The sequence below is a fragment of the Chiloscyllium plagiosum genome, chromosome 40 (assembly GCF_004010195.1).
Source record: "Chiloscyllium plagiosum isolate BGI_BamShark_2017 chromosome 40, ASM401019v2, whole genome shotgun sequence".
In the NCBI taxonomy this organism is placed as follows: Eukaryota; Metazoa; Chordata; class Chondrichthyes; order Orectolobiformes; family Hemiscylliidae; genus Chiloscyllium; species Chiloscyllium plagiosum.
Window position 1 is genome coordinate 11,702,335 of NC_057749.1, and position 12,448 is coordinate 11,714,782.

The following is a 12,448-nucleotide window of genomic DNA, read 5'->3' on the forward strand; positions in this document are numbered from 1 at the left end:
AACTTGGGGTACTGGGCTAATGGTCGGATACTTGGTAGTGTGGATGAGCAGAGGGATCATGGTGTCCATGTACACAAGTCTTTGAAAGTTGCCACCCAGGTAAATAGTGCTGTGAAGAAGGCATATGGCGTACTGGCTTTTATTGGTAGAGGAATTGAGTTCCGGAACCCTGAGGTCATGTTGCAGTTTTATAAGACTCTGGTGCAGCCTCATCTGGAGTATTGTGTGCAGTTTTGGTCGCCATTCTATAGGAAGGATGTGGAGGCACTGTAACGGGTGCAGAGGAGGTTTACCAGGATGTTGCCTGGTATGGTAGGAAGATTGTGTGAGGAAAGGCTGAGGCACTTGGGGCTGTTTTCATTGGGGAAAAGAAGGTTTAGGGGTGACTTGATAGAGGTGTACAAGATGATTAGGGGTTTAGATAGGGTTGACCATGAGAACCGTTTTCCACGTATGGAGTCAGCTATTACGAGGGGGCATAGCTTTAAATTAAGGGGTGGTAGGTATAGGACAGATGTTAGGGGTAGGTTCTTTACTCAGCGAGTTGTGAGTTCATGGAACGTCCTGCCAGTAGCAGTGGTGGACTCTCCCTCTTTATGGGCATTTAAACGGGCATTGGATAGGCATATGGAGGATAGTGGGCTAGTGTAGGTTAGGTGGGTTTGGATCGGCGCAACATCGAGTGCCAAAGGGCTGTACTGCGCTGTATTTTTCTATGTTCTATGACAAAACGCCTGTGAGAACTGTATAATTTCATTTGTTGTACTGCTGCCTCTGATGGCTGTTTTTTGTTGGCAGTATAAATTTGATGGTGATGGTGTGTGTGTTTGCTGTGAAATTCAGGAGCAAACAAAAGGCTGCAGCAGCTTTACTGAAACACTGAAACTTAACCCATTCCGACAGTGTGGCATAGTGCATCTAGCTTTAAAGGTAAGATTCTGCTGAAACCAGCTCCAGCAATCCGAACAAATTCCAACTGTTCCTGCAAAACTCAATATTACCCTGGCCACAGAACCTGATATAATTCCAGTCACAGAGCCCTATAGAACTCTGAGTACGGAACCAAATAGGTTCTAGCCTTAACCACAGAACTAATGAAAACCCTGACTGCAAAATCAAATCCGGCCCAGGTTGTAGAGATAATTCCAATTCTGAATGCAGCGTGCAACACTAAGCACAGAAACTAAATCAAAAGTGCTGGAAACCTTCAGCAGATTAGGCAGCATCTGATTGAGTAAGAAACAATGAACCATTTCATATTGGTGGCCTTTCACTGGAATTGAACTGAACCAGTTTGAAGGTCTGAAAAAGCAGATGCTTCCTTACCTGCAGGATATTTTCAGCATCTTCTGTTTTTTATTTTTATTATATATACCAGAGTAATTTGATTTTGCACTTGGCACAAAACTTCAGAAAAGAATTGCCAATGTGTATTCACAAAGTGACACTTAAAAGCCTCACCCTGTAGTAGATGCATTTAAATAGTCATTGGGTAGACATATGGATGAAAATGGAATAGTGTAGGATAGATGGGTTTCAGATTGGTTCCATAAGTCGTTGCAACATTGAAGGCTGAAAGGCCTGTACTGCGTTGTAATGTTTTATGTTCTATGTATCCTTTTAGTGTTACCCTTACAATTTAGTATTGGGATAAGTGCACTTATTGTGTTCGAAATAAAATGAGGAGTGATGCATGTTCAGGCCATGGGTCATTTAATTGTATTTCAGTTGCACTATGCCTGCTATTTTCTACCAAACTTATAATCATGGTCTATGTCCACAGGATCTTTTATTCAGCATCTGTGCACTGAATGTTATCTCTACCATCATATGTGCCTTGGCGACTGTGATATGCTGTATGCAGGTGGCCACAGCTGATATTGTGCAGATGGTGAGTGTCTGTTCATTAATAAAGGACAGTGTTTCTAAGAAAGCTGTGTCTGTTTACTACCCTGCAGGAGCTACCTCTTTCATGGCCTTGAGCAACTGTATGTAAATTAATACAGAGGCAGAGTAATGAGATCCATCCAACACATACCTACTGAGTGAATTTCTCCTGAAATTCAAATCTCGTTTCCCACTCAAAAACTTTAGCACAGCCTCCAGAAAAAAAGTAGAAATCCTTGGTTCTTTTAGTGAGGAATGTTAAGTAGTTTGAGTGGGGATAATTGCAAAAGTTGAAGGAGGTGAGAAAATGTAAAGTTTTGTAAAGGAATGAGTGACCATAGGAGACAAGGATGAATTCTGCTTTCTAATCCTAACCCTATACCCACCGAATTTGATCTACAAGAGCAAAGATCTCATCGTGCCTTTAGCATGATCATTTGTGATTGGTAGAAATGTTCTGGAGGAGAGAGAGTCCTTGAATGATTGAGTTACAAGGGGAGGCTGGATAGAATCTTACAGTCATACAGCACAGAAACAAGGGGCAGAGAAACAGTGAATAGTCAAGGTCTTTTCCCCCAGGGTAAGGGAATCCAAAGCTAGAGGGTACAGGTTTAAGGTGAGAGGGGAAAGATATAAAAGAGACCTGAGGGGCAACTTTTTCATACAGAGGGTGGTACATATATATGGAATGAGCTGCCTGAGGAAGTAGTAGACATAGGTACAATTACAGCACTTAACAGAGATTTGGACAGGTATGTGGATAGGAAAGGTTTAGAGGAATATGGGCAAAACACAGGCAAATGGGGACTAGTTCAGTTTAGGAAACCTAGTTGACATGGACGAGTTGGGCCAAAGAGCCTGTTTCTGTGCTGTATGATTTTATGAGTTTGGGTATGATATTGTGACTGTGGTGGTATATAAAAGACACTTTATTGTATCCGTTGCTTCCGATACGGTCTCCTTTACATTAGGGAGACTGGACACCTTCTCGCAGAGCGCTTTAGGGAACATCTCCGGGATACCCGCACCAATCAACCCCACTGCCCCGTGGCTGAACATTTCAATTCCCCCTCCCGCTCTGCTGAGGACATGCAGGTCCTGGGCCTCCTCCACCGCTACTCCCTCACCACCCGACACCTGGAGGAAGAACGCCTCATTTTCTGTCTCGGAACTCTTCAACCCCAGGGCATCAATGTGGACTTTACCAGTTTCCTCATTTCCCCTCCCCCCACCTTACCACAGTTCCAACCTATCAGCTCAGCACATCCTCATGTTCTGTCCTACCTGCCAATCTTCCTTCCCACCTATCACTCCACCCTCCTCTCCGACCTATCACCTTCATCCCCACCTCCATCCACCTACTGCCCTCTTAGCTACCTTCTCCCCAGCCCCATCCCCCTCTCATTTATCTCTCCACCCCGCAGGCTCCTTGCCTCATTCCTGATGAAGGGCTTTTGCCCGAAACGTCTATTTTCCTGCTTCTCGTATGCTGCCTGACCTGCTGCTTTTCCAGCACCACTCTAATCTTGACTTAGTTGTCTGAGTTTACTGAGTCAGCCCCAATATCTACATTGTTGGTCCAAATGTTTTGAACATTTTTATGACTCTGATGGAATGAATGTGTTGGTACACAAGCCCCATTACTCCTCCATTCACGCCAAAAGTATGGTTTGCGATGCAGAGTGATGTGATGCCACAAGCGTGGATTCAGTTCCCACACTGGCTGAGGTTACCATGAATGGCTCTCTTTTCCAACTCCACCTCATGTGAGCTGTGGTGTCCCTCAGGATAACCACCACCAGTCGTCTTTCTAATGAGAGAGCAACCCAATGGTAAATTAATATATATCACCGAAATGCCATCGATACCCTTTGGTACTACTATCCAGAATGACAGACCTTTCACCAGTCTGTTTTAGTGAACTTAAAATACATTTAGTATAACTCTAATCTGACTTTTGAATCAAATGGCTAATACTGGTTGACAACGTCTGGACTATGGATAGTAGTTGAGGCATGAAAACCTTACAATCCTTAAAAAAGTGCCTGGATGAGCATTTGAAGTGTCATAAATTCAAGGCTATAGTCCAGGAAATTGGGACTAGTGTAGATAATGATGTGTTTTTGTCTGTACAGACTTGATTGGTTAAAGGGGCGTTTTCTGTACTGAATGATTGTACGAATAGTCTGGTTTTCAAACCAGATTCACTTAAATCCAAACACAGAAATTCTCATTCAACACAAGAGACAACAGTCTCTGCAGAATTTATAGTTTAAAAGAAAAGGAAAGACTTGCAGCTCCTGGAGTTTCTTCCTCATATTTAGTTAGGTCTCTAAAACAGAAAACAAAGTCAAAAGGTTTCTCGGCAACCATTAGCATGGAGGCCCACATAGCCCTTTCAAAGCCAGATTTTTCAGTCAGGACCTTAAATCCTATTTCTTATCTCCCTAAAAGTTTTACTCATCTTTTCGCTAAAGGTTCTTGACTTCCTGAAAACAGCAGCTATATCGTAGTACACATTGAATTATTGACTTCATTTCCACGAACCACATGGTTTAAACCCCTTTCAATCCAGAAATTCTCCAAATAGTTCCATATCTTCCAGATTTTCATAAAGTCCTTAATTACAAATACGTATTCCTGGTAACATGGTTTTGAATACTGTAAGCTATGACTCAAGTGGCATTCACCCTGAAATCAGAAAGTGCTTTCATCTTCAATTCCATGAGCTAGGCTAACATTCTAAGTACAGTAGCAATGGAATCTTTCTTTGTCAGAGGTATTGTCTTTAGGATTAAACATTAAAATATGGTCTCATCCACCCTCTTAGATGGATATAAAACATTCCATTGTACAATTTGAAGAAGCCCAGGCAAGTCATCCCTGACAACAGTAGCTGCTTGTGCGATATTATAGTGCTGATTCTGGCTAAAATTCAAGGCTATGTAACAGTGATTGCCCTCCAAAACTAATGGTGTTCAGTGCTTTAACAGGCACTGTTTTTATAAAGGTGTCTTATTTAAACTTTCAAGACTACTGTACCTCTAATAAGAAACTCCTTCTAGTGATGCAATTTAAAATAGTATTGTAAACAGGTTTGTCATTAAATTTTTACCCTCCTTTCCTGGAAAACAAAGTATGAACTTTAACTTTAACCACTGTGCTAATTTAGCCTAAGTCAGCACAAGCTGGGGAAACATTAGGCCTGATTCCAGCTCCTTCTTGATATTATGTGGGGCTGAACTGCTCTCTGCTGAAACAGACGGAATGTTGGAGAGTTACTAGGCCAATTGACTAGGGTGACCAAAAATCAAGGTTTTGTTGGGACATTTCCAGATTTTCACTAAATGTTTCAGTGTCCTGATAATTTCTTCAAAAAGAAGTTCATACGTCCTGGGTTTCATCCTCTTCCTGTTTGTTAAATATAAACTAGTCCTTGGGAAGAAAGTCTATGTGAAATTTTGTTTCTGCCCTAAAAGTGGAGGCAGGGTCACTGGATATACTCAAGGCTGAATTACACAGATATTAGACATACAAGGGAGTTTAGGGTCAGTGTGAGGTTACGGGCGCAGGAAGGTGGAGCTGAGGGCAGAATCAGTTCAGCCATGATCTTATTGAATAGTGACCCAAGGGGTGGATTGGGCTCCTTCTGCTTCTAATTCAAATGAACGTACATTGTGATGCATCCACTCTGAAAACAGTTCTTATGTATGGTTTTAATCAACAAACCTTTGTATCTGTGTATCATGAGGCAGTATTTAGTTGCATATCTTGTATTGATCAGAATCAGATGGAATTACAAGCCAGATACAGTAACATATGTGGATCGCATTTAACTGCTGCTCCCATCAAACCTGCCCCACAAACACACACTCTCATATAAGACAATACAAATGGACTTAGAATTAATTGTTTGTATCACAATTCAGAAAACCATGGTGCACTCAACCATGGCCACAGAACAGTGGAAAGCATCTATGGACAGGCAGTGAATCCTGGACAAACAGTGAATCCTGGCCAAGCAGCGATGCCTACATTCCACAAGTGAATATTAAAACAAAATTACCTGTCCATATTTCCTTTTATTAAAATTAATTTATGGTAGTGGAATGTTGCTGCCATTTGTTTCCAATCCCTTAAAAAAGGTTGTGGATAAACAGAAGTATTTGTTTCCTATCTTCAAGACTTAATGGTAGTTTGGAACTGTTGAATTTTTACTGGGAAACATGTGACTTCTCCTCTGGATCAGTCTTGCATCTTCCTGGTATGTTGTGGGGAGAGGCATCTGAGTGGGTGTCAGGATGTAATCAATGAATTACAGGCTCTGTAATCAAGAAACTGCTGTCATATAATTTCAGTCCCAAACATATCTCTCTGGGAGACACTCTGTCCTTTTCCATTATTATATTGTTTATTTGGCCTTCCTAACAGCTTATTCCACAGAGAGTTCCAAATCCTGAGTGCGCGTCTCCCCATGGTACAGTTCTGCAGCAACCACTGGATTTTGACGAGTTCATCCCTCCTCTACCACCTCCGCCATACTATCCTCCAGAATATACCTGTAGCCCAGGAGCTGAGACCCAGAGGTGAGTGCTCTTATTCTTAATCTGCCAGCTACAGCTTGTTTCTAGCTTTCCCTCCTATCCTGAAGATGCAATTTTTGCTGGGATCAGTAGGCATAGATAGAGAATATCACCAGTAACTCAGCCAAGCCTAGACCAGCAGAAGCCACTGGATAGTCACCAGCATTAGGAACCTTTGCTATTCTTTTTAAGAATATAAGAACTAAGAGCAGGAATAAGCTGTTCAGCCCCTCACACCCATTCCACCATACAATATGATCATGGCTGAACTCATCTGTCAACTCCACTTTCCTGCACATTCCCCATAACCCAATAATGCATTACAAATTAAAAATCTATCTCTTCAAATTTTCTCAATGTCCCAGCCACCACACTCTGGGTAATTAATTCCACAGTTTCTCAACCCTTGTCTACTCTTCCTCCTGTCTACTTTAATTCTACTATCCCTTAGCTTAAAACTATGACTTCATTCTAAATTGTCCCACAAGAGGAAATATCTGCACATTTTTCTACTCTGCTTCAAAAATGTGTTTATTTTTCTTATTAACTCTTAATGGGAAGGTCAGCATTTATTGCCAGACCTAATCTGCTCAGCCACTTCAGAGAAAAATTAAGAGTCAACCACTTTGCTGTGGGACTGGAGTCATATATAGTCCAACCCAAACAAGGACAGATTTGTTTCCCTAAAGGGCACTTGTAAACCATATGGATTTTCACAACAATCTGACAGGTTTGTGGTATCACCTGCCTATTGTCCCCAAATGACTCGCAGTGATCCAGTGAATCAACTTCAAAGTACATTTTCTCAACTTTAATACAGCCCCCCGATGGGGGGCCATCTAATTCTCAATTGCTGCCATGCTTTTTCTCTCTACCTGACCAGCACACACTGATGTATCAGTCACAATGCCTCTGGAATTCGCTCCTCATCCATACACAGTGTTTTTAAATTCAATCATAGAGTGAGAATGTGCCATTGGCAAGGCCATCGTTTGCATGGTGGTGAGGCGCCTTATCGAACTGCTGCAGTCCATGTGGTGAAGGTGCTCCACAGTGCTGTTAAGAAGAAGAATCCCAGATTTTGACCCACAAATAATGAAGAAATAGCAATATTGTTCCAAATCAGGATCATGGGTAATTGGAAATAATGTTTCCATGTGCCTAACGCCATTGTCATTGTGTTGATGGAAGTCACAGGTTGTTGAATTGTGTGGTTGGAAGAGGCTTGGGCAAGTTGCTTCACTACCTTTTTGCACATGGTGCAAGTTGTTTTCTACTGTGCGTTGTTGGTGAAGGGTGTGAATGTTTAAGAGTGGATAGGATGACAATCAAATGGACTACTTTGTCTGAGCACCTTGATAGTTGTTGGAGCTGCAGTCATTAAGGCAGTTGGGGAGTATTCCATCATACTACTGACTTGTACCTTGCTAATGGTGAATAAGTTTTGGAGAGTCACTCACTGAACTCACAGCCTCTGACCTGCTCTTTTAGCCACTGTTTTAATGTGACTTGACCAGTGTTAATGCTCAGGTCGTTTATAGGCATTGAACATTGAGGAGAGATGGTTAGCTTCCTTCTTTTTGTCCAGCATATGTGTGTGTGTGCAAATGTTACTTACCACTTAAACCTGCATATTGTCATGTCTACCTACATGCAGGACAAATCAGTTCACTTTTCTACCTCCCATCATTTCATCATTGCCAAAAACTTCCTTCCTGTTTGGTACTATGATCCTATCAGCTTACGTGTCTGTGTGGAGCTCAATGGAATGCATGTTGTCACTGGCTCTCAACATTTACTGTTATTTTTCAGAAACTTGCACCTGGACTTCCCTCCCTCCCCCTTCAGCACCATTAACAGCCCCAGCTGCCTCTACCCTGCAGAGCTGCCTCCCCCATATGAAGCTGCAGTTGGACAAATCTCTACTAATCAGGTGAGGGAGAAAAGTTTGAACTCCGCTTCAGCTGTGAGATTAAACCATCTTTCACTTATTCAGGAAAGACCATCAATCAGTGTTCAACTGTACCTAATGATTTCATGAGGTTTCCTGAGGATACAGCCTCATGCTTGAAACTGGTTCCATGGGCACCCGCATCGTACTCTATCTCACCAAAGTATTCAAATATTGAACTAAACAGTTAGTATTAGTAGGATGTTATTAATATATACCATTATTTAGTTACCATTATTTACCATTCCATAGTTTTAAGCTTATGGGGGTGAAATGAGTCAAAGGAAATTCATCCTAGAGATTGCATCAGCGAGATGACTAGGTCTATTAATCATTCCACAGGTCGGTGCAACATAGAGGGTGTAACAGCCTGTACTGTGCTGTAATGTTCTATGTTCTAAGTAATAAAACATTCAAATTCCTAAATGACTATGATACGTCATGTTGTTGAAAGCAACATTCTAGCTGTCCCCAACTCCTTATCTACACCATTACTGAACAACTAGAAAATGAGGGAGCAGGTTCCTCAATAGCCCAGCTGAAAAAATAAACAGGAAATGGCAAGGTCTTGCATTCTTGGCCAAGTCTCTGTTGCTAGTTAACCTCAGTCAGGCACTGAACCTCAGTTAGGTCTAACTAGTGCCTTTGGCTAGGAAGAACACAATCAGTTTTTCTTGTGCATTATTGAGGAACTTCCCACATTTAATTTATGATCAGGATGTCCATTTTAATAACTTTAATACACCCTTTGACAATGAATACTGATTGAGAAACTTTAATCCATTCCATGCATTGACAGTCAGTTCTGATATAGGCTGCATTGACTGACGCCGGTCCTTCCAGATTTTATTGAGACCTGTGAATTGGAATATTGTTTAAAAAAAAGTGAGCATCATCTATTAGTAACCCAACAGAGGGGGACATGGACACTCCGTTCCCACTCACTTCCCATCTGTAAATACAAGAGCCCCTTGAGGTAGTCAGTTTGATGTTAGCAGTTTTGGTCTCATTACCTCAGAAAAGGTATACTTGCCATAAAGGGAGTGCAACAAAGATTGACCACACTGGTTGGGATGGCAGGTTTGAGCAGGGATTGGATCAATTGGACCTGTATTCACTGACGTTTAGAAGAATGAGATTGGATCTCATTGTATCGTGTAAAATTCTGACAGGTCTGGACAGACTTGATAGAGGGGTGATGTTTCCCCTGCTTGAGGGGTCATAGTCTCAGGATACACAGTAGGCCATTTTGAACTGAGATGACGTGAAATTTCTTTGCTTGGGTGCAGTGAAGCTGCGGGAGTCTCTACCACAGAAAGCTGTGGACATGAAGTTATTGAAAATACTTAAGACACATAGATTTTTTGAGACTAAAGATGTCAAGGGGTATGAGGGAGAGCTGAAGTATGCTATGAGATAGAGGATCAGTCATGATCATACTTAATGGCAGTGCAGGCTTGATGGGCCGAATGGCATGTTTTCATGTTTCTGCATTAGACAAGGATTAGGACCACAATACCTAGAAAACACATTTAATCGAATGTTCCCAGACAAATTGCTCTTGATACAGTTCAACAGGGGTAATGTTATGCAACTAAACTCACACAACTTGCTGAATATCTGCACCCTCCATCTCCAGGCAGATGTAGTAGGACTCCTGCTGAATGCTGAAATCCTTCATGGAGGCATAACTGCTGACAACTTCTTTTTACCAGCTTCTTGTCATCCTATATCTTGCCCCTTACTTCACCAACTGGCCTCTCACTCAGGGAAAGCAAGAAAATGAACTGTTTTCTGATCCCTTTTGTGTGAAGATCCAGATGCTTGACTGTTTGGGACTTTTGTAATGCAGTGGTAGTATTCCTTTGAGCGAAGAGGTCTGGCTTCATGTCCCACCTGTTTCAGAGATGTATAATAACATCTCTGAACAAGTTGATTAGAAAATGTTTTTTGAGCAAAGTACACCAACCCTGACTCTGTAGCTGAAGTCTTTGTGATTCTGATGCCCTCTGGTCCAAAGCTACCACCTGGGTTGTGCTGATCAGTAATATTTAAGGGAAGAATTCAGCCAGAGGCAATACAGAAATATCATTCAGGCCCATTTCCCGTAGTCCCTCTGCACTTTACATTTATAAATCCTCTTCCCTCAAGTGGCAATCCCTCTCATATATAAGCTGACTCTCTTTTAAATAGGCTGAAACTTGGAAAGGGTTCAGAAAAGATTTACAAGGATGTTGCCAGGGTTGGAGGGTTTGAGCTATATATAGGAAGAGGCTGAAAAGGCTGAGGCTGTTATCCCTAGACCGTTCAAGGCTGAGGGGTGACCTTATAGAGGTTTTAAAAATCAAGAGGGGCATGGATAGAATAAATAGTCAAGTATTTTTCCTGGGGTGTGGGAGTCCAGAACTAGACCCCATAGATTTATGGCGAGAGGAGAAATATTTAAAAGAGACCTAAGGAACAACTTTTTCATGCAGCGGGTGGTGCATGTATGGAATGCACTGCTGGAGGAAGTGGTGGAGGCTGGTACATATACAACATTTAAAGGCACCTGGATGTGCATATGAATAGGAAGGTTTAGAGGGATATAGGCCAAGTGCTAGCAAATGGGACGAGATTAATTTAGGATATCTGGTCAGCATGGACGAATTGGACTGAAGAGTCAGTTTCTGTGCTATATATAGAACATAAACATTACAGCGCAGTACAGGCCCTTCAGGCCTCGATGTTGCATTGACCTGTGAAATTAATTTGATGCTTGTCTAGCCTACACCATTTCATTATTACCCATATGTATGTCCAATGTCCATTTAAATGCTCTTAATGTCGGCAAACCTGCTACTGTTGCAGGCAGGCTGTTCCATGCCTCTCCTACTCTCTGAGTAAAGAAACTACCCCAATATCTGTCCTAAATCTATCACCCCTCAATTTAAAGCTATGTTCCCTCATGTTAGCCTTCACCATCCGAGGAAAAAGGCTCTCATTGTCCACCCTATCTAACCGTCTGGTTACCTTATATGTCTTGACTAAGTCACCTCTCAACCTTGTTGTGGTTCTGTTCGCCGAGCTGGGAATTTGTGTTGCAGACGTTTCGTCCCCTGTCTAGGTGACATCCTCAGTGCTTGGGAGCCTCCTGTGAAGCGCTTCTGTGATCTTTCCTCCGGCATTTGTAGTGGTTTGAACCTGCCGCTTCCGGTTGTCAGTTCCAGCTGTCCGTTGCAGTGGCCGGTATATTGGGTCCAGGTTAATGTGCTTATTGATTGAATCTGTGGATGAGTGCCATGCCTCTAGGAATTCCCTGGCTGTTCTCTGTTTGGCTTGTCCTATACTGGTGATGTTGTCCCAGTCGAACTCATGTTGCTTGTCATCTGCGTGTGTGGCTACTAAGGATAGTTGGTCGTGTCGTTTCGTGGCTAGTTGGTGTTCATGGATGCGGATCGTTAGCTGTCTTCCTGTTTGTCGTATGTAGTCTTTTGTGCAGTCCTTGCATGGGATTTTGTACACTACCTTGGTTTTGCTCCTGCTGGGTATTGAGTCCTTTGTTCTGGTGAGTTGTTGTCTGAGAGTGACTGTTGGTTTGTGTGCTGTTATGAGTCCTAGTGGTCGCAGTAGTCTGGCTGTCAGTTCGGAAATGCTCTTAATGCATGGTAATGTGGCTAGTCCTTTGGGTTGTGGCATGTCCTTGTTCCGTTGTCTTTCCCTTAGGCATCTGTTGATGAAATTGCATGCATTTCCGTTTTTGGCGAATACATTGTATAGGTGTTCTTCTTCCTCTTTTTGCAGTTCTGGTGTACTGTAGTGTGTTGTGGCCCTTTTGAATAGTGTCTTGATGCAACTTCTTTTGTGTGTGTTGGGGTGGTTGCTTTCGTAGTTCAGGACTTGGTCTGTGTGTGTGGCTTTCCTGTATACCTTTGTGGTGAATTCTCTGTTAGATGTTCTCTGTACCATCACGTATAGGAATGGGAGTTGGTTGTCCTTTTCTTCCTCGCTAGTGAATCGGATTCCTGTGAGTGTGGCGTTGATGATC

At 42.3% G+C, this 12,448-nt stretch overlaps 1 protein-coding gene across 1 annotated transcript in view; it reads left to right on the forward strand.

Moving 5' to 3' along the window:
* The window catches only part of fam189a1 (family with sequence similarity 189 member A1), a 97,268-nt gene that overhangs the window by 75,666 nt on the left and 9,154 nt on the right, over window positions 1-12,448 (forward strand). Inside the window, exons 4-7 of the mRNA XM_043680321.1 lie at window positions 799-930; window positions 1,784-1,891; window positions 6,319-6,473; window positions 8,283-8,403. Of these exons, the coding sequence (XP_043536256.1) occupies window positions 799-930; window positions 1,784-1,891; window positions 6,319-6,473; window positions 8,283-8,403 (516 nt within the window). The remainder of the gene's footprint in view (window positions 1-798; window positions 931-1,783; window positions 1,892-6,318; window positions 6,474-8,282; window positions 8,404-12,448) is intronic.